This window comes from Macaca thibetana, chromosome 4, assembly GCF_024542745.1.
Source record: "Macaca thibetana thibetana isolate TM-01 chromosome 4, ASM2454274v1, whole genome shotgun sequence".
In the NCBI taxonomy this organism is placed as follows: domain Eukaryota; kingdom Metazoa; phylum Chordata; class Mammalia; order Primates; family Cercopithecidae; genus Macaca; species Macaca thibetana.
The window spans coordinates 118,161,687-118,184,824 of NC_065581.1; the positions used below are offsets into that span (position 1 = coordinate 118,161,687).

Here is a 23,138-nt window from a genome sequence, read left to right on the forward strand (position 1 = left end):
TAAATACATTATTTTATTGTACCTACATTTTAAGTGTTTGTTCTCACATATAGGCATCTTTTCCAATGAGAAAGCAGATGCTCAAAATTAGGAGGAGAAAAAAGGCAAATCAAATTACACAAAAGGGAAAATAGCCTGCTGTGCTTCCAGATAGACTTTAGATGACAAACTGCCAAAGTCAGACTTTTTATTATCTTACTTTGATTTATCACGGACGAGATGAGAAAAGGATGATGAAAACAACTTGCCAAAAGTTAAAATTTTCACCTCAGAATATTTTGAAAAAAAGAAATAATTACTTAGTAAGAGGCTTAAAACTGAGGATGTAATGATAACTATAAAGGACTTATAACACTAAAACCTAAAATTTTGTGAGGATTTATGAAATTCTTGGCTATAGCACTAACCTCAATATTAGACACCTATTTCCACTAAGGTTTATTTTACACTGGTATTTGTCTTTAAGCAGAGGCATTAATACCTTCATGTCATCACACATGGAACCTGAAAAAGAACTGAATAAGCAATTATCATACAACTTCTCTTATAGTATTACAAGTATAATCACCATAGTCCTAAAGAACAACATAGTCACATCAAAGCCTGTTGAGAAAGTTATTGGTTTTTTAACATCCTCCAATAATATTAAGTGGTAGATATAATATAAAAGGGAGGGATCAAGATTGGTATAAGAAGATTTCTGCTTTCAGCTAATAGGTAGTACCCCAGGGCAAACTAACTCTACCACTGAAAACAACAAGAAAAAACAGATAAATTTTTTTAAACCACTGGATGATATTGAGAAGCTGTCATGGCAACCAGAATCCAACAGATCAATAAGTTGGAAGGAACAGGACTTCAGAGAGGTAAGCAGATCATCTTCAAGCTATTTTTCTCTTTGGAATTTTTGATGATTCTTGATACAGGACAACAGACTAAGAATCCAGGCAGAGAGTCTTAACTAAGAGGCAAAGAAGCAAGGAAAATTGTTGATACATTCACAAGACTGTAGACATAAAATTTTAAATACTCAAGTGCTCCAAGGCAGCTAGGACTTGAGGAACTAAGATCCTGGAGAGAAGGAAGTAAAGAAAAGTGAGACTGACACTTGGTGGTTTCCCTCTAGAAAGATTATCACATTTTAGGCTACACAAAGCACAGGATACAAAACCAAGCAGAAAGCTTCTGAAAATCAGAGTAAAGTTTCTGGAAGTCTCACAGCGCTGAGGAATCAAAATTGGAGTCAAGACTTTCAAAGAATTACAGGTTCAAGTACACAATCAGAACCCAGAATCTCAGCCAGGACCCCTGGATAGCTCCACCCTCAGAACAGGATGCACCAGGTGAAGCAGAACAAGTTTTATAAAACCACAGTCCACATCAAATCAGCTCAGTCTGTAACTGGATTATAACACAAAGGAGAAACATATGGGGATACATAAATATTGATTATGCAAATCAATCACATTAATAGTAATATAAGATAGGATGTAAAATATGTGTAGAAATGGAATGCATGTGAAAAAAGCACAACAGTGATGCAAGATAAATTTAAGTGTTTCATGATCCTTGACTTGCTTGGAAAGTGATAAAACTACTAATTTACGTGAGATTGTAAGAGATTAAATAATTTTTTTGTAATTTCTTTTTTTTTTTTTTTTTTTTTTTTTGAGACGGAGTCTTGCTCTGTCACCCAGGCTGGAGTGCAGTGGCCGGATCTCAGCTCACTGCAAGCTCCGCCTCCCGGGTTCACGCCATTCTCCTGCCTCAGCCTCCCAAGTAGCTGGGACTACAGGCGCCCGCCACCTCGCCCGGCTAGTTTTTTGTATTTTTTAGTAGAGACGGTGTTTCACCGTGTTAGCCAGGATGGTCTCGATCTCCTGACCTCGTGATCCGCCCGTCTCGGCCTCCCAAAGTGCTGGGATTACAGGCTTGAGCCACCGCGCCCGGCCGTAATTTCTATGGTGACCATAAAAAATAATAAAAGAATTTAGAGCTAACAAACTAATACAGGAGAAGGTTGAATATTAAAATACTAGTGATTATTATTTTGATAAATATTAGACTAATCAATAAAAGGAAAAAAAAGCTAAAATGGAACATAAATCCAGTGAAATAGAAAATAGTTAAGTGGTAGATATAAATATAATTATATCAGCATTTACATCACATGTAAATAAACTAGATATTCTATTTTAAAGGTAAACATTATTAGACTGAAAAGCAAAATCAAACTTATATGCTGCACATATAAGACAATCCTTAAACACATAAACACGAAAGGTGAACGTCAAAGGTTAGAAAGCTGAAAATCAAAGGATGGAAAATGGTATATCATGCAAGCACCAAACAAAAATAAAAGCTGTTAGTTATACTAATGTCAGACAAGGTATACCCTGTTTCTAGTAGTCTATATAGCGGACAAAGGAGGGCTTATATTAGAAATTCAGGGTTTGATTAATATTTGATAATTCAATATATTTCCCCAGTAACATAGAAAAATATAATCATTTCAACCGATGCAGAAGAATAACTTGACAAAATTCAATGCCTATTTGTGATCAATTTCTCAGCAAACTTAAGAGTATGAGGGAATATCTTCAACCTTATTAATGGGCATCTCTGCAAAACCTAGAGATAGCATCAAATGTAACGATGAACTTTTGAATAATGAAAATGATATCCTAAACCTAGAATGGGCAAAACAATCATGGAAAATAAGAGCAAAGTTGAAGGACTTACACTAGCTGATTTTCAGACTAAAGTTTCAGTAATCAGGTCAGTGCGGTATTTGCAAAAAGATAGATGAATACATGGATAGAACAGAATAGAGGGTTCATAATCAGGACTAAACATGTGTTCAGTTGATGTTGACAAAAGTACCATTCAATGAGGGAAGGTAATATTTTCAAAAATTGATCTGGGTGAACTGAATGTATATTTAAAAAAAACAAAAACAAAAACCTCGATCCACTCTATTATGAACTGAATGTTTGTGCCTCCTCCAAATTTATGCATTGAAATCCTAACTCCCAATGTGATGATATTAGGAAGCGGGGCACTTGGGAGGCACTTAGGTCATGAGGGTAGAGGCTTCATAAGTGAGATTACTACCTTTATGAAAGAGACCGCAGGGAGCTTTCCAGTGTGTCTGCCACGTGAAGATACAACAAGAATACAACAGTCTACATGGTGAAAGAGGGCCCTCACCAGAACCCGCCCATGCTGGCACCCTATTCTCAGACTTCATCCTCCAGAACTGTAAAAAATAAACTTCTATGGTATATAAGCCACCCAGTCTATGGACAGCTTTGTTATAGCCACACAAACTAAGACCTGTTGCTTATGTATTACAAGATGTAGTACAGTAATAATGTATTACAGTAATAAATGTAAAAGTTAAAACCATAAATCTCCTAGGAAAAACATAGGAGAGTATCTCTATGATCTAGGAATAGGCAAGGTTTCTACACTAAGCTATGCACTAACTGAAAAAGGAAAATTTATCAATTGGACTTCATCAAAATTAAAAACTTTCATTCATCAAAAAATACCAATAAGGAATAAAAAGTCAAAGACTGAGAAAAAATATTTGCAATACATAAATCTGACAAAGAATTCAAATCCAGATTATGTGATTAATAATAAAAGGCAAATGGCCCAATAAAAAAGCAAGAATTTGGATAGACATTTCACAAAAGATGGTGTATAGATGGCCAATAAACACATAAAAAGACTCTCAAGATCATTAGTCATCAGGAAAATGCAAATGGAAACTATAATTAAATACCTCTACATACACTTTGGTGGCTAAAAATGTCAAAGACTATCAACACCAAATGTATCTCATACATTCTTGGTAGGAGGCAAAATGACAAAAGCGTTGTGTAAATTTGTTTGGCAACTTCTTATAAGTTAAACTTGCACCTGCCTTATCAAGCAGCAATTTCATTCCTAAGCATATAACCATCCTAAATGAAAATATATGTTCATAAAATCTTGGGTATGTATGTTGATTGTACCTTTGTTTGTCATAACGAGAGCTGGAAACAACCCATACGTTCATCACCAGAAGAATAAACATTGTATATTCATGCAATGGAATATTACTCAGCAATTACAGGGAATAAGCTCCTGTTACATGCAAGAACATGGATAAATCTCATGTTGTGTGAAAAAATAGAGACATAAAATAATATCTACCTTATGATTTCATTTTTATTAAGTTCAAGAACAGGCAAGATTAACATATGGGGCTAGAAATCAGAATAGCAGTTGTCTCTAATTAGAGAACAGGATAGATTAAAAAGAGACACTAGGAAACTTTCTAGAGTGAGGGCAATGCCCTAGGTTTTGGTTGTAGGTTGGTTTCATGAGTGTATTACACATTTGTAGGATATATCAAACTGTCATTAATGTCAATGCATATTACTGTATGTAATTATACTTCAATAACATGTAGATGAAATGAGAGAATAAAAAGGATTAGAGAAAAAGTGTAAATATTGAAGCAAACCAAAGATGATTGAATATATAGATCCTAGGAATTCTTGATGAAGAAAACTAAGGCAAGGAAACAAATACTGAAGACTGTAACTCAAGAAAATTTTCCTAAAATTAAAAAAATGTAAATCCATGTTAAAAGAGAGTATTACATTTCTAAGAATATTGACCCAATACAATCAGTACCAATAACTGTTCTAGTAAAATGACTAGACTTTATAGAAAAAGAAAAATATATTTTGGATGTCTAGGAAAAATCAGTAAGTGTTTTATAAGGGAAGAAAGATTATTATCAGATTTGGGGGCAGCAAAGCTTTTATACTAAATGTAACTGGAACAACATATTGAAAACACTTAAGAAAAATAAAATGTGCACCCTGAATTATATCCAGCAAAATTGGCTTTTGAGATAAAGATTGTAGACAAAATTTTTTCCAATAAGCAAAATCTAAGTTTTAGTCCCATGAACTTTTCCTGAGAAATCTACTCTAGAAAAAGACTATAAGCTTCAGACTAGTGAAATAACTAGGGAGACAGCATCATAGGAACAGGAGGTAAGTGCTAAACGTATCCTTAATCGTAGAACTAAGATGAAATGAAAGTTAAAAGAAAGATGGTATTGTACTCTAATAATGTAGATGTAGTAAAACTATTTTAAAAGGAGGAGATAGGAAGATAGTATGAAATTTGTTTTAACTCTTCTCAGTAATGAGTTGGTAGTGGTAGTATTAGTAGTTATTCTAGGACTTTTGTATGACTATCGTGGAATAATAAAAATATATACTTATGAGATATTCTGACCCTCTCATCCGTTTTCTTGGGAGCTAGGATTCTTACTGTGGGAGAAATGAAATATAGATGTAGTACATGTTAACACATAAGCTGTCTATGAATTTCTGGTCAGAAAAGCTAAGCACAGGTATAATAAGGTAGGCTTTGGGACACAAACTGAGCTGATTCTTAAAATCTACTTACTACATAATTCACTATCTTAGAACAGTATGATGCCATATGAATGTAGTATGTTCATGGGTAGTGTGATAAGCAGAATGTGGGTATTGTCATCTCTACTGTAAATAAACTGAACGCTACAAAAAAAAAGTAAATGTGAAAAACACGGTGAGTTGCCTTGAACCCCAAAGAGTGCACATTCCTAATGAAAGTTTTTCCAAGGGCCAGCCAGGATCTGGTTCTCAGTCTTGCTGTCATCCTTCCCACAGCTCACTCTCAGCTCAATCCTAAATGCAGGGCTTATTTTTGTCTGCCCCCAAAAGAATGATATGTCAGCTAGGATGAGACTTACATTAAACAAGTTCATGAAATAAGATTGACACATGCCAGAATTCATTCCATTTTCATTTGCAATGGAAATAACATACAGCATTGACAATGCTGCAACATATATCAATAGACTTGTAAGGGGAGACAAGACTTGACCATTGCTTGTTCACACAGAGGCAGAAGGAGGGGATGGAGGGTTATAAGATTCAATAGTTAAACATTTGATTGCATCAAATGAAGACAGTTAGGTTCATCTTAAATTTGTAATGAACCCATTGGTCACCAAGCCCTTCACCCACCTCCACCTTATAGAGATCTGTGGTCATTTCCAATGTTTGTTTGGGTGACTGTTTTGCTCTGCTCTCCTCCTTTTCCAGATCAGTCATGTTGTAGTATGTTTATACATTTATTCTGGTTATAGTTCAACTTTTATAGGTCTTGGAGCCTAACAATCCTGAGGCAAAGGCATGTCTCTCTTGGCTCTGTGTAGCTCTTAACATTGAATTTTTTGAGCAACTTTACTTTTACTTTTGTTCTTACTTAATATTTCTCTTTGTTCACTGTCTTCATCTTACCTGTCAAAGCCACAAGTCAGGCCACTGTAATGTCTGCCCTGGACCCTGCACCAGTCTCCTCCCAGAGCTCAGGCTCATATCTTGCTCGCCTCCTAAGCATCCTCCATACTGGGGATAGAGTGATAGTTCTGAAACACACATCTCACCAATCACAGTGCACCCTGGTCTGTGACTTCAGTGGATTCTCATTGTCCAGAAGATAAGGTCCAAGCTCATAAGGCTTCCTCTAACTAGCTCCTGAGTGATCTGGCCCCAGAGACCTGTCGAGTCTTGTCTCACTATGTTTTCCTTCTTACTTCCTCTGCTCCAGGCATTCTGGAATTGCTTCATTTCTATCATCTGTGAGTGCTTCTTTTTTCCCATCTTTACATCCAGATTCCCTGACTGCTCTATCCCATCAGTCTTCTTCCTTTCCTAACCAACCCCTTCTCCTTCTTCAGAAATCTTAGCTAGGGTAATGCTTCCTGGAAACATTTCTAGCATTCTTGGACTGGTTGGAGACTTCTAATAACACTCATATAACACCAGTACTTCTCATAGAAACACTCACTACACTTGTATTGTCTTGTTCAGTGCCCAGTCTACTGGCTAGATTTCAGTTTCCACAAAGTCAGGAGCCAGATGTGTTTGTTCAGCACTGCAGTTGTCCTAGTGCCTGACACAATTAGGTGCTTGAAAGTTGTTTATTGAATGAATGAGTCAACAGTGTTTATCTTCTGGATCTTAAGAGGTATGTTTCAGCCCTTGAAACCAAGCCTATAATTCTAACCATCCTAGCAAAAGTGATTTTACACTAGGATCAGCCCTGAAATAAATTTTGGCTTCACATACTTGAAGCTAAACAAACATTCCTTACAAGGAATACCAACCCTACTGAAACCTTTTATTTTTTATTTTTTCATTTTCCTAGTAAGCTATGGTCTTGTTTGCCTCCAAATCTCTTTACATCATGGTCCCTCTGCCTAGAATACTCTCCCTGCACTTCCCCCACCTTAACCTCCTCTTTCTTAATCTCCTTCTTGATCTAGCTAATGGAAACTATTGTCCATTGAGCTTCCTAGACCTTCCCTGCCTCCAAGGCCTTTACTAGAGGCCCTCTAGGTGCCTCCCAAACATTCCCTACTTCCTCTGTTGTAGAACGTCACCGTGTCACATTGTCATGGCCAGGTTTCTTGCTGGTATTCCTCTACTCCACTACACTTGAAGTTCTGTAAGATCACACACTGTGCTATTTTCCTTACCAAAAAATTGTCCACAGTTTGTAAAATAGTTGACTCTCTGTAATTTTTTAAAATTAAGGACTGAATTATAAAAACCTTAATTAAAGTTTGCAATAAGACACTAATGGAATCAACAACTACAGTCACAGAACTGGCTGACAGCATCCCCCTTCTTCCTCATCTCTACTGCAACTCCATTATCATAATTTCTTTTAATGTACTTTTATTACATAGGTCTATATTTTTTCATACCCATCTAAGTCAAATAACGTAAGAAATATAAAGTTTGATCAAGTGGAAAATGATATTAATTCCCACAGTATTTGAGGGTATTTGCTAGGAGCACGATAACTTGATAATATATTTTTATAACTGGAAAATCTGGGGAAGGAAAGTATTTCCTATTGTTACTGATTTCTTTCAAACAGTTGTGTTTCATTACCTGGAGCAGCATCACCTAAGGGCTTGGCCTAATTTTGTTAGCAGCCAATTCCTCATATGTCTTACAGATAACCTGCATAGAGGCTAGTATTAAGTTGCCTTCAGTTATAGGCAGCTTCCCTTACTCTGATGAAATAAAATCTTCTTATAGGTACATTTTTTGTTAAATGGATTAAATAGTCACAGATTTTCTTTTTTTTTATTCTGCTAACTAATGTTAACAATAATATTTTATTGTTCCGTAATTTATAATGTATTTTTATTAACTCAGAAGACAATGTTCTAATGATCTATTTTCTTTATAAGACAGCAAAGCAAAGCAAAACAAAACTTAACTTTTGTCTTTTCTTAGTCTTCATCCTGAGGCAACAGAGAGATATTTTATAGCCAGAAACCCATATAATAGAAGTGAAGATAAGGTCTGGCTTTTAAACTTAGTTGACTCTACACCTCAAACTTTCATAATAAATGGATCCTCTAACAGCCATGGAGTTTTCTTCCCCCTCCATGGACAGTATTTCTCTCTGTGCTATGGAGAACCCTGTGGGTGGAGGGAATTCAGTCAGTCTCTTTGGGTATCTGGACCTATAACAACATGTGAACTCATGAACATTGGCATAGCTATCCTTAGACTCACCATGAGTGCTCACGAAATAAAGATATCTGAGGAGAAGATGAAGAAGGCATAGGGTGAGACAGGAGACAGGAAGATAAAAACCTGGAGCCTTTCTGCTCTGGAGCCAGTCCTCTGTGTCACATGAGATACCCGATATTATTTCTTATATTTTTACATTAAATACCCCACCCCATTTGCTTAGGCTAGCTTAAGTTGTCAACTATAACTTGCAGCCAAAGTGTTCTAATTAATGATCCTTTAGGCTCTATTCTTATGATTTGAAGCTTCCAAACCCACTGGGACTTTCTTCTTATTTTCTTTGTTCTCTAAACTCTCAATACGTTTGCTCCCCCTGACTGGCTTTCCAATACATTCACACAGTCTGCTTCAGCTTCAGTTTTAAGTTGATAACACTTTATACTGGACACTAAGGCTAGCAGATGGGATGCAAATGACCTCATCTTTCTTTAGCTGAGGCCAAGCATGGACAGGTTGCCAAACTGTGTCATACAGGGTGTCCTTCTTCACACATCTCACACTGAGTAACAGTTGCATGCCTCCACTTCCAGCAGACTTACAGCCCCTCCATTTTTTATAGCATGAATATAATGAATGCATAAGGCTAAGGCATATCCCCAGTTTCTAGAACTCTCTTTACTTGAAGAGGTAATTAAGAATTTTATGTTAGTATAGTATATGAACTTTCATATACCTTCCCATGTTTTTATAATTTTAATGGCACTGGCTAACAATTATTGAGATTTTTCCCAATTATTTAGATATCGCGCTGTGCTCTTTATACACATTTTGTAATTTTATCCTCCTCAGAACCCTATGGGATAAGCACTATTATTATCCATTTTTATAACTCAAATACATAGAAGTTAAGCAATTTGCCCAAGGACTAGTAATTTGAAAGAAAACAGGTCACTCGGTAGACATCTGCTATGGACTAAATGTTTGTGTTCTCCAAAACTCATATGTTGAAGTCCTACCCCAATGTGAGAGAATGAAGAGGTAGGGCCTTTGAAAGATAATTAGGTCAGGAGGGTGGGGCCCTCATGAAGGGATCAGTGCCTTAATGAAGATACAGGAGAGAGCTTGCTTCCTCCCTCCTCTGCTCTCTATCATGTGAGGATACAATGAGAAGATGGCCATCTTCAAACCAGAAGAGGACCCTCACGAGGACCCCACCTGCTAGCACCCTAATCTAGGACTTCTCAGCCTCCAGAACTGTGAGCAATATATTTCTGCTGTTAAGTCACCCAGTCTACGATATTTTAGTTATAGCAGTTCAAGCTGACTAAAAACATCTGACTCCAAAATTTCCCATTCACATGAATCACCACATTATACTGTTTCTTATCATTTCATGCACACAATGTTTTTGTAATCATGTGTTATACCATGAACTATTTGGGAATGGGCTCTATCTCTTATTAATTGAATTTAATGCATGAATAATAAAAACATTGTTGAGGTAACAAACATAGAGAGCCATTGAATGATAAAAATAAATGATTTTATCCAGAAAACAATGATTTTTGGCCCCATTTCTTCCTCTTATAAAAATAGCATTGAGTTTTCCAAGTCTCAGATTCTTTATTTGCATGATGGTGTAATGAATGTACCCACCTTGAGCCATTACAGATAATTATCTTGGAATATTTATGAATTCAGTTTAGAAACTACACATTAACATATGAGAATAAAATATTAAGTTTCAGAACTTGAATATGTATTGACTCTACAAGTTTATTTGAATCTGAAATATAAAAGGTGACCTATATTTAAATGGAATTATGTTCTCTTTGAAGCCATAGCATAATAGGTGTCCATGGTCTGTCTCAGGTGAGAACTTGAAAATATGAGCCATAAGTACTAAAAGTAGCTATTTCTGTGTTATTTGTGGAGCAAGTGTGTTATTTGCAAGGAAAAAAAAAAAAAAAAAAGGAAATGGTGGTGACTGCAAATTTGCCTCACCAGGTTGGGGACAGGGAATGTGCATCTCCATTATTCTGGGGCTGTTCACCCCTTCCTTTCACTTGAGTGTGTGGCTCTCCAGGTGGTCCCCTGCAGCAGCATTCTCCTCCACACGCCATTTACTTACTAAGCTATGTTCATTCTAAAGTATGCCAAGGGCCTTCAGGTGAAGAAAAAGTGTTGCATCTTTCAGGAAGTGAGAACACTCTAGCCTGATTTTTTGAGGAGCACAAGACTTTACCTCAAACAAAACATCCTTGTGCTGGCCATCTAGGCACTATGACTGTCTGTGCTTCAGGGATGGATCTAAGGATTTCTAACTCTTTCCAGTCGCACAGAACAGATGTGCATGCTGTATCCCCAACTGAATCCAACTCTGGATACACAATACCCTTTCTTCTTCTCCTTCTTCTCCTTCTTTTCCTTCTTCTCCTTCTTCTTCTTTCGTTTTCTTTTGTTTTTGAGATGGAGTTTCACTTTTGTTGCCCAGGCTGGAGTGCAGTGGTGTGATCTCAGCTAACTGCAACCTCCGCCTCCTAGGTTCAAGCTATTCTGCCTCAGCCTGCCAAGTAGCTGGGATTACAGGTGCATGCCACCACACCTGGCTAATTTTATTTTTGTATTTTTAGCAGAGATGGGGATTCGCCATGTTGTCCAGGCTGGTCTTGAATTCCTGACCTCATGTGATCCACCCACCTCGGCCTCCCAAAATGCTAGGACTATAGGCATGAGCCACCACTCCCAGTCTACCCTTCTTTCTTCTACAAAGGGCACCTACTTACAGGCTGACAGTGCTCCAACCCATCAGTAATTCCAGAAGAGCACACCTTCCTTTCCAGGCTTTCCCTCATTTGGCCCTTCTCAAATCTTACTATCAATATTTATAAGTCCAGAGGTACAATAAAAACAGTAGGATGCGTTTTATTTTCAAATTTTAATAAAAATGATTATAAGCTCCCAGCCTGATTTTTCAAACTATTTTAATATCAACCATTATACACACAGCTGAGTGAGAACCAGTGTCACCCACACACATCCTCAGAGTTGGTGCTTCATTATCATAGTTCCCCATTAATGTCAGATGGCTCTGCTGTAACAGCCCAGCTCTCGGCCAGGCCTCCCAGCACACACCAGATGATCTCGCTCCTACATTTCCAACTTTTCTTTCTTTGTCGCCTCTTTTCTCAGGTATTACAAAGAAGCTTAAGGTTCTCCTCTATGATACCCTTCCTCCCTCCTCTTCAACCTCCTTAAAAACTGTCAGAATCTCCTACTTCTTTTAATGTCAAACTCCTCAACTTACTGCAGTATAACTTCTACCCAGATTATAGCACTGAAACCTGTTAAGGTTAACCATACAGTCCCCATCCTTGGTGATTCCAAGGATAAGACCTCAAGTTCTATTTTATTGAAACATTCTGTTATTGACTGAATATATAAGTCATTCTCCCCAAAATTCATTTATTGAAGCCCTAGTAGAGATTGTTTTGGAGATGGAGCCTTTGGGTAATTAGGTTTAGATGAGGTCATAAGGATGGGGCTCCTAGGATGGGATTAGTGCCCATGTAAAAAACAAACAAACAAACAAACAAAAAACACAACAGAGCTGTCTCACTGCCTCTATCATTGCTTTCTATATCCTCTATATCTCCCAAAGAAGAAGTCATGTGAGCACACAGCAAGATGGTGGCTGTCTGTGACTCAAGGGGAAAGCCTTCGCCAGAAACCAACCATGTTGGCACCCTGATCTTGATTTTCAGCCTCCAGAACTATGAGAAAATACACATCTTTTATTTCAGCCGCTCTGTTGGTAGTATTTTGTTTTGGCAACCCGAGCACATTAATACAAGGTCTCCTTGGTTTCCATAATGTTGCATCCTTTTATTTCCCACATTCTTTTTGATTACCTTTGTCTGCTGCCTTCAGATTTTCCTTATCTTACCTCTTAAGAGTTCCCTAATGTTTGTTCTTCCTCGTACTTGTTTTTTCTCATGTCATAACCACCCTCTTGGGAACTTTAAGTATTTTGACAATTGATCTTCAAATCTAGAGGTCTGGCCTAGACGTTTCTCTTAAGCTCCAGACTTAAATTTCTAAGAACCTTATGGATCCCTCCCTTTGGATGACTTTATAGCATTTTCAATGAATTAATCTGAAACCCAGCTTGTCAATATCTCCTCTGTCCCGCTCAGGTATTCCTTATCTGTTTCAGTAGTAGCAGTAGTTTACCCAGGCTCAAATCATAAGAGTCCTATTCTATTTTCTTATTATTTCTTTCACCTCACATAACTGGTATTTCAAGTCTAGTGAATTAAGCTTAGAAAACTTTTTCATATGCATGCCTTGGATTCAACTTTCACTCTACTGCTGTAGTTTAAGGTTTTTATTTTTACCTGTTATTGGATTACTGTGGCACTCTATTAACTGGTCTTTCTATAAGTCAGTTTCTTCCCATTAAGCTTACACATGATGATGAAACTTCACAAAAACCTTTATTGCACCTTGTGGTTTATAGCAAAAGTACTGAAACTTCCTCTTGGGACATTAACCATTATCTATATTCTATACTCTTCTTGCATTTGCAAATTTGCCCAACACTACACCTCTCTATGTGCTTCATGCATAACAAATTCTATGTCGTGGCATGAAAACGCATTAATATTTTTGAATCTTCACTTATGTTATTTTCTCTATGTAAAATGGTCTACCATAGTACAATTTCTCCAGTTGAAAAACACCCATTATGGTCAAGTTCAAATGTACTTTTACTGGAAGATCTTTCCAGTCCTTCTACAGATACTACTCCATTAGCTGGACTTAATCTCTTTCTTCCCTGGGCACTGAGAATGTTATATTGGTTTTCTACTATGGCACCTAACATAGTACATTTAGTTATATTTTTTAGTGTCTCCCCTCCCATATTGCAAGAGTGGTAGAGTCAGTGCCTGCCTCTTATATATATATATATATTTTTTTTATCTTGACTACCTAGCACCATATCAAGTACCTAAGTGCTTTTAAGCTTACTGTTGAAACAATGATTGATTGCATAAATGAATGAATGAGAAATTGGTCCTCAATAAATATTACTATCCAGTAGTAAAATTATATTACAAATGTTTCAATAAAATCTTCTGATGTTTACTATAAATATCATGAAGAATTACAATAGCTTTTAAAGGCACATATTGTGTGATTAAGAGAAAAATAATTTCAAAATGACAAGATTATCCTCTTTGTGAGCCAGAATAGTAAATGAGTTCTTTCAAATAAGTTCTAGTAGGGTACAGTGACTATAGTTAACAATAGTTAAAGAAGTTAGAGGATAGGATTTTGAATATTCCCAACACTAAGAAATGATAAATGTTTGAAATGATAGATGTGCTAATTACCCTGATTTGATCATTACACACGGTATTCAGGTATTGAAATATTACAGTGTACCCTATAAATAGGTATACTTATTATCTGTCAATTAAAAATAATAAAAATTTAGCAGAGCTATAAACATAAATGAGAACTGTATCAAAAATGAAAAGAGGAGAACATGTCACTTCTATTTGGCTGAGATAGCTGTAAGCTCACTAATACATCGCTTTTCATAATCAGAGGAAAGAAAATCAAAATGCTTACCCAGGGCATAATGACTAATGCTGCAGGCTTATTTGCTTCTACTGGTGGACAAAATATGTTTCTAGCAGAGAACAAAGTGGAAAATTTCCTCAGAGCATCATTCCATTTAGAATTTCACTTGGTTCTTGACTAAGTTAAAAAAAAATACTCAAATACTCAAGAAATAATCAAGGTAGCATAATAATATCCATTTACTTAGTAACCTATATTTTAAAATTACTTCCTTGTGTCAGTCTGATGCCTTTAGGGAGGAAGGATTGTAACTGTTTTTAGTTTTGTACACAATTCTGCATGCAAAACGTCATAGGAATGTATTGTCACATTTCAGCTCCATGTGCCATCACATTGTTTGGCACTCAGTGATTTTATTTATCTAGGATTTAACTAGAGATGTTAGTTTGGCATGTAATCATTGATATAATTGCTCTTTAAAGAAGCATGTCATTTACATGATATTTGAATTTTTCAGTTGAATAATATTAACTCATTTTGCCTTAAAAGGAAGTGTTAAATTACTTGGATCTAATTAATTTACTTCCTCATTTATGTCCATGGATTTCTGTTTTTTTCTATTTCCAATAAATAAATTTTTTCAATATTTTTAAATCTACTGAGTCCTGAATATTTTTTCCATGCATGTTCATTTTTTAAAAAAGCTAAAGAAATGAGAGGCGTCAAAGGTAACTTCAGTTGATCTCACAGGCATACTAGGAGTATGGGACTTCTAATTATAAATAACTCAAGTAACCCAAACACCCAGTGTATTGATAAAACTCCTCCTAAATTATATTCCAGAAAATGTAAAGCAAGTGCCCAAACCTTTGATTGTGTCAGATATTCAGCTGTGAATAAAATAAAAATTGAAGTAAACTTTGCTAAAAACAGACACGCAACATCATTCCAACCACGTATCTCAGAAACAGCCTGTCATGAGAATGCTGTTGGACTTGCAATGCCTCAAAACAATGTTCAAGCAGATAGATCAGTTGGAAGCTCTTCATTACAGCATCTGTTCTGTGTTTATAGCTACACATGCAGACTGCTGAACACCCTCAGTGTACCATAAATGTAGGAATTACACATCCAGAATAGCAATAAACTCATTGGGTGATGTGTTCTCTAGAGTTTTTAGCCCCTTTGCTTCAGTTGGCAAAACTCTAGCAGATTTTTGCTGCTGTAAAAATATTAGATTGTTTGTGGTTTTTGTAACTTTGGAGACAAACTAGGAAAATATAAAATGGCAATGAAAAGGTAAAAACATAAGCACTGAGATTCTTTTTTATATACTAAAATTACAGTCTCACATAGTTACGACAGGAGCAACAGGCAAATAAATGAGAAAAATGAGTAAACATATGATTGTTTTCCATAGAAGGTTAGCCTCAAATACTCTCTCCGGGTCAGTTCATTTGCTTGGTGCATATTGGAGTAGGTATAAGTTGTATTCAGAAAGCTGCAGGTTATAATTTTTAATTAGAAATATATCTCTTATTAAACAAATTTAATAATGCTTGATAAATTACAGCTAATAGTTCAACAATTTACTGATGAAAGCAGTACTTCCTAGACAACCAGTCCAGTTAATTTAGATCACGCTGATTTTTCTCTCAAAAGCAAGATCCCACATGAAATTAATTTCTAAATTTCTCATAACGAAGGGAATGTTCTCAGTTTCTAAGGCAAGTGGTTCCAGGTGTGGGAAGGTAATCTCTTGCAGCAATGCCTGGCCATGAGAGAAATGCTCAGCATTGTTAATGTGACATCAGATAGCTCCAACTCATCTCTACAGCACTGCATACTCTTCATTGGTCACTGTTCTCTTAAACAGGTGCCCATATCTGTCTGTACATAGAATCACTGGGAGAGCTTTCAAAAATGCATATGCCTGGGAACCAACACAGGATAACTTAATTATGTAGGTTTTCTCTTTACCTTAAATGGTTAGAAGAACAACTTTCAAAAATGACCCATACCCAAAAATTAGAAGAAAGCTTCTGAAGAACCATAATAAAGGCAAGGTAGTTGGAAACACGGAGTGGAATAATGGTGGATGTTGTAATGGAACCCTCAGAAAACCATAGGTGATGCAGTAAAGTGAATCTTTTAATCCTTGTGAACACTCCAGTTTAAGGGATGCCTTCTTTCTTTTCATTTTCTTTCCTCTTATTTCTTACCTCTTAATGGAAATTGTTAGTGATGCCATTTTACATCTAGACTAATTGTTTATTTTTTTCTTCCATTTCGTGGCACTGTTGGTTTGCTTTCATGCTCCCTGTTAACTCCCTGCCAGGAGTTTGCTACTGAGGGCAGTTTGGCTAGAATAAAAAAACATGGTAAGAGAAAAAAAAAAAAAGGCTAACCAAATTTTATGATCAACATCTTATAACGAACTTAAAAATTGATATACCAAGAAGTAAGCATACATTATTAGCTTCATCCTAGTTTTGAAAAAATTAGGGATGTCTTTACTCGAAATCCATAAAATGGATTTCAAAGATATGTTTTCCCAAAGACTCCCTTGTTAGATTCTCAAGGTACATAAATTCTGCAAAAGATGCCCGTGTTGCTGCTTGGAAAGTAAAGATACAAAACCAAGAAATTTAAAGAATGTAAAATTTTTGGCATGTGTTAAAGTGATAAGTTTCATACCAGTTAAGACCTAGACAAAGAATAACTAAGGGGAAATACATTGAAAAGTTACAGAAATTCTACTATCACATTTGGGATTAAGAAAATTTTAATAATAATCATGATAATGTACACATTGTTTAATAATTATTTTATCCATCTGAATCTTTCAGCAGTAACATTATTTCCCCTCATTTTGTAAGTGAGAAAAGTAGTCTGCTGTAAATTTTTATAATTTGTATTTATTTATTATTATAATTTTCTTAATCCCTTTTTACTTTTAAAAGATTGTTTGAAAGAGTAAAATTAATGCTGCTAGTGGAGAAAATGACTTAATTTTTGGATAAGTCGGTTACCTTTAGAACTTCAAGCATCCCTGCTATTTTTGAAATAAAAATCATTACATGAAATTTATTTTCATGGGTCACAGAAAGAGGTGACGTGCAAATTTTAACATATGCTTCTTCTCAAAATAGAAAAAAGATAGGAAAGTGCTTATCATACGAACAACTCAGAAGAATTATAGAAATAGAATTTATCTGGACTTTGAATAGAATTCATCGGGACTTTAGTGTTCACACAAAGTCTCAAGATTTGGGCTTATCATCTGGTTCCCTTTTTTTTTTTTTTTTTTTTTTTGGTGCTTTATGACTAAGAAACTATTCTGATCATGACATTGCAGTAGCAGAGATGACCCAATGTATGTATAACATCGTGGAACATGTTTATTACAATATACATTCAAGTTCAATAAATAAGAGAGATATGATAAGATAGTTGCTTGCAGGATCTTACTTTAGGACATACTTGGTGCTCAGTAGGGATCAAATTTTGACATGGCAATTTCTCCAGGTGCTAGGTTTTCCTCCGCTTCACCCCAGTTTAGAAGTGGTGTGATTCCAGAATGATTAAAAAAAAAAAAAAAAAAAAAAAAAAGAAAAACAGAAGCTACCTTCACCATGGTCGGAACCAGACATTATAATTAGTGCTTGCCTCTCTGACCCAGCCTCCAGGGGCACAATGATGCTCCATAGGAGGACCCATGCAAAAGGGAAAGTTACTGGCAGAACCGAAGCTTCCGCTTCTAGGCAAGAATAAGGATTGTTTCCTGCTCCTGTTCTTTCAAAGAAATGAAAACAGAGAGGAGCCTCAGTTCTGCATTCTTACTGCAACAGAATGTGAGATTTAAGAAAGGGAGAAAAGATTAAGAAAGGAAGAGGAAGACACTGGAGAAATGGAAGAGACAACTCAGAAAACTAGAGGAAGATGGGGGGGAGGAGAGAGAGAGAGAGAGAGAGAGAGAGAGAGAAAGCGAGACAGAAAAAGGAAGAGAGAAGAGAGATAAACCCAGGTCAGATAACTCACTTGGCATTCCCTGTCCCTGCCTTCTTTCTTCGGAAGATGTTGAGGAAAGTGTTGGAGCGGCAGGGCAGCTTGCCATCGCCAACATGCATGCGGACAACATCAGAGGTGGTGAAGGCACTGCGGACATTCCTCTCAGGCTTGGCAATAATGATGTACATCTTGGGAGTGAACATGCACCCCAGAGCCACTGTTACACTGAGACTCACTGCAAAGCAAGTTGTGATGATCTTGTAGTTGCTCCCAAAGTAAATGGGCACAAAAGCTAGCCAGATGATACAGGTGGTGTACATGGTGAAGGCGATATATTTGGCCTCATTGAAGTTGGCGGGCACGTTGCGGGTCTTGAAGGCATAGTAGGTACAGCTCATGATGAGGAGTCCATTGTAGCCCAAAGGTGCCACCACACCCAGGTTGCTGGTATTGCAGATAAGGTAGACTTCCTTGATACTTGGGTAGGATAGAATGGGCATAGGGGGCTCCATGATGATCAGGGTTACCACCAGGGTAAGTTGCACACTAATCAGAATTGAGGCAATGATCACCTGAGCCCACGCACTCATGAACCTGGGCTTCCGGGTGCAGATCTTCTTCTTGCTGCCAGCCAGGATGCGTGCAATGCGATTGGTTTTAGTCACTAAAGCAGAGTAGCACATCGCAGAGGAGAGGCCAACCAAGAGGCGCTGGAGGTAGCAGGAAGTGGTAGTAGGTTTGGCAATGAGAGTGAATGGGCACACATAACCAAGGAAGATGCCAGCTAGAATGATGTAGCAGAGCTCCCGACTGGAGGATTTGACCACTGGTGTGTCCCGGTACAGTACAAAGATTAGGGTGACAAACAAGGTAACAAGGATTCCCAGGCATGAGAAGGCGATGGCTATGATGGATTCGATGTTGCTCCACTCAAGATAGCGGACAGGAATGGGCTCACAGCCTGTGATGAGAAAAATCATTTTAGCATGAATCCAAGGTTTCTGCTAGGAATAACAACATGCATATTAATCACCAGAGACACAGTCATCTTTGCATCCTTCATGATTTATGGCATTTAATGCTTTTTAAAAAATGCTCACTATTACACAAATAAGGATGCATCATTGTCTTACCTGACAATTATATCCCCAAACTTAATCTCATTACAAGCCTAATGTGACATACTTGAACCTATAAAAATGATTTTTTCTTCCAACATCAGCATTATAAATAGATGCCATTCTGTGGATGGGACTCGGTTCTACATGTTCAGAAAAAGAAAACACCCAAATAAAACTTTATTTCCAGTGAAGGTTAAATGATGATTATGGGATAGAATAAATTATTAAGAAAATAAACTAACAAAACTTTTCTTTTGATGCATTCATTGTCTGTAAGCAAGTCCAGCTCATAGACAAGTCATTTTTGGCCAGCAGAGTGCTTTCAATGTAAATTTCATCGACTTCTTTACAAGAATCTGCATTCTCCTGTTTACTGCATAACTCTATATTACACCTTAAATCTCACTCCTCGACTCATGAATCATGAATGATTTGTATCTGAAACCGGAGGGCCTTTGAGTTAGTAACCTCTAATGAACTTATCCAGGAAGAATGAAATCTCCCCTAACCCATCTCTGGAAAGGAAAGACCAGAATTTGTTTCTAAATGCCTGGCTTATCTTTTCTCTCTAGATGGAGAATCAAATGTATTTTGTATTTCGGGGTGAGAGAAAAATCTGTCAGGCTCTGGGACAACCCCTTCACAGAATTTTGTAATCACAAAATATTTGGTCTGGGCCAATATTTCCCAAATTGTGAGAATAAAATCATTTCCATAAATTTAGGAGAAGACTCATTGTTCTGTAGCCATGACAACAAGGAACCACCAGAACCAGTGCTAAACCTGTCAGTCAATCAACAACTTGCCTCAGTGAACATGTGTTTGGATGCCAAGCAAGTACTGTCAGCCTTTACTTCTGATAATCACTCAGGCAGGATCAGAATCACTTCAATAAATGAGTGCCAACTAATCAACAGTCTCATATGAGTAATCGTATTGCTACAGGTGATGTCAGCCAGCTCTCAGAGTCTGCAAGGTTTTCAATCCCTAAACTCCACACTTTCTAAAAACTCCATATAAAATGAATAGTCTTCTGCTCAGATAAAATGTATCTGCCTAGCATAACTATCCCTTACTATAGTAAGCAATTTGTTTCGCTTTTGTGTTTTTTTTTTTTTTTTTTTTTTTTTTGAGATGGGATCTCACTCTGTCGCCCAGGCTGGAGTGCAATGGCACAATCTGAGCTCACTGCAAGCTCCGCCTCCCGGATTCATGCCATTCTTTTGCCTCCACCTCCCAAGTAGCTGGGACTACAGATGCCCGCCACCATGCCTGGCTAATTTTTTGTATTTTTAGTAGAAATGGGGTTTCACTGTGTTAGCCAGGATGGTCTCCATCTCCTGACCTCATGATCTGCCTGCCTTGGCCTCCCAACGTGCTAGGATTACAGGCGTGAGCCACCACACCCAGCCAGCTTTTGTGCTTTTTTTAAAAAAAATTATGTATTTAGCTTCAGCATGTTTCATATTTCTAGAGGCTTCACCAAGATAATATTGAAGACCCCTTATTTGATAACATTCCAGGAGATGCTCTGATCAACAGGGTCACTCACTGGATCCCCTCATGCCCACATTCTGTCCTTCCCACACTACCATGTGAGTCAGTCTCAACGATTTTCTTGCTCAGGCTAATTTTACTGAGCTCTTGTTGCTGAATTTATATGGTTATCCTAGGATTTGTAATCATGTAGGTCTTTATATAGACGGCCATTAAACTTAGGTCTTTGGGTAAGGTAATTTCACCGGTATCTTTATATATTAAGTCCCATAACCTTTGGTTTTGAAATGCACCATTTGGTAATTAGACATAAGCTTTTTATTATGTCAACAAATATATCACTTTAGAGATACACAATTTGATAAATATTTTTTTCCATATCTGTTTATTTTTGCTGTTTCTTTGCTTTTGCTATTATTTAGATACATATACAAAGTCTTATTTTATGGGTCTTTTTTGTTTGTGAGTTTGTTTTGTTTTGAGTCATCTTTTTCTGTTGGCTATATAAGCGATAGTACCTAAGCATTAGAGGAACATGTAAGCCTAAGAAGTGTCCAATCCAAGCTGGCCCTGAGTGCTGTTTGGAGATCCTTTAAATTGATAACCAATTTGTCAAAAGTGGTAGATCACTCAGCCTTAGGTTTCTTAGAATACCTTTACAAGAATACTTCCTGTGTTGTCAACTTATGAAAGATGACTTTATTTTAGTGATTGTGTGTTGCCTTCCTACACTCTATTTGCTTTGGGAATCTAAGACACCATTAGCAAGCACACACTTTTGACAGAACTTAGTGGCCTCTCTTCCTTGTGTATCAGGAATTCGTCTCTGTCTAAATACAAACATTTTTCTGGAAGAACTTATTCTTCCCACATAAAGTCACACATTAATTCTATTTTTTTTCCCCAATACAGGTCAGACAGATGATACATAAATGATAGATAGATAGATAGATTGATAGATGATGGATAGATAGGAAAATAGATATTTAAAATAACAATGGCCGTATGGGAAGTTTTGATATGATGAAGTTGATAAATTAAAATATTTAAAAGAAGCTCTAGACAAATTGGGAGATAAAATACCACAGTTAATTGTCAATTTCTTTAGCTGGCATTCTACAAACAAATTTTCCAATTCAAAGATGATTTTTGTCAAGGCTTTGGTAACCTTCTGAACGCTGCCTTCTTTTAATTTCATTCTTTTGCTATGCAACTTTACCTGACTCTCTAAATGAGCTACTCTGTCATCAGAGTTTTTACTGGAAAAGAGTATAACATTTTAATCTTTCTAGAACATAAGTCAGATCTATAGAAGTTGAATTAAAAAACTGGTATAAAGCCAAATTAAGATCTATAGTTAATAATTTTCCTAAACTTCATGAATACAGAACATAATGCTTGCTATAGAATTTGGAAATTTTATTAGATATTTATTGTCCATACTGCAAGTATGTACCAATTAATTCAATTAGTTGTTAGCCTTTGATGGAGAAAAATGTTTAAATGCAAGAGTAGAAAAGAGAAGATTAAAATAACCCATCGGTGTAACATTTAAAAAAGAAAAATAGAAAAGGCATTGCATAAGGCACTTTCAGAAGCTTTTCTTTCAATAAATACTCAAAGTTGTAAACTAAATAAAGATGAAAAATAAACTTTAGGAAACTTTCAAATGGTTCTAAAATAGACTCAACAACTAACATAAAAAGGATCATATTCTCTCCCTCTGTAAGTAGGCTTAGATCTCCTGAATTAGTTGAATCAAATGAGGAAAAAACAGTTAAAATGTAAAATTACCAATCTAGAAAATATCTAATATGTGGCTTGACATTTCCAGATAGAGTTAAAAAGTAAATAACCCAAATCAACATAATTATGGATCTTTCAGTAAACAAACTAAAAGATCTCTGTTCTCCGTGGCTTGGGAGCCTATGGAAGAAAATCTGTAGATATCTCAAGCAGAAGTTTCATTTGAAGAATATTTGTGAAAACTCAGTATATCTCATGAAAAATGAGCAACTTATTCTGGAAGGACAAGTTGGCCAATTAAACAGCAATGGAAAGACATTTTCAAGATAGTAGAAGATATGTCCTGCTCATGCTTCATTTGTAATTAAATTAATTTGGAAAAAAATGTATGGGACATTGATAAAATTACAAAAGAAACCTTTGAGCATCTCCAGATGGATTGTATATGGTTGTCCCTCTCCGTGAGTTATTACTAGGTACTAGTTCAAATAGTGTGCTTATTTTATGACTCTGTTTAAGCATTCCCCTGTTGAAAAGCCACAATCCTCACAATGGCTAA

At 36.5% G+C, this 23,138-nt stretch overlaps 1 protein-coding gene across 4 annotated transcripts in view; it reads right to left on the reverse strand.

Annotated features, from left to right (window-relative positions):
- The window catches only part of GRM1 (glutamate metabotropic receptor 1), a 421,079-nt gene that overhangs the window by 21,234 nt on the left and 376,707 nt on the right, over positions 1–23,138 (reverse strand). For all 4 annotated transcript variants that reach the window (XM_050787344.1, XM_050787343.1, XM_050787342.1 and 1 more), the window contains one exon: positions 18,246–19,176. In XM_050787344.1, coding sequence (XP_050643301.1) covers positions 18,246–19,176 — 931 coding nt within the window. The remainder of the gene's footprint in view (positions 1–18,245; positions 19,177–23,138) is intronic.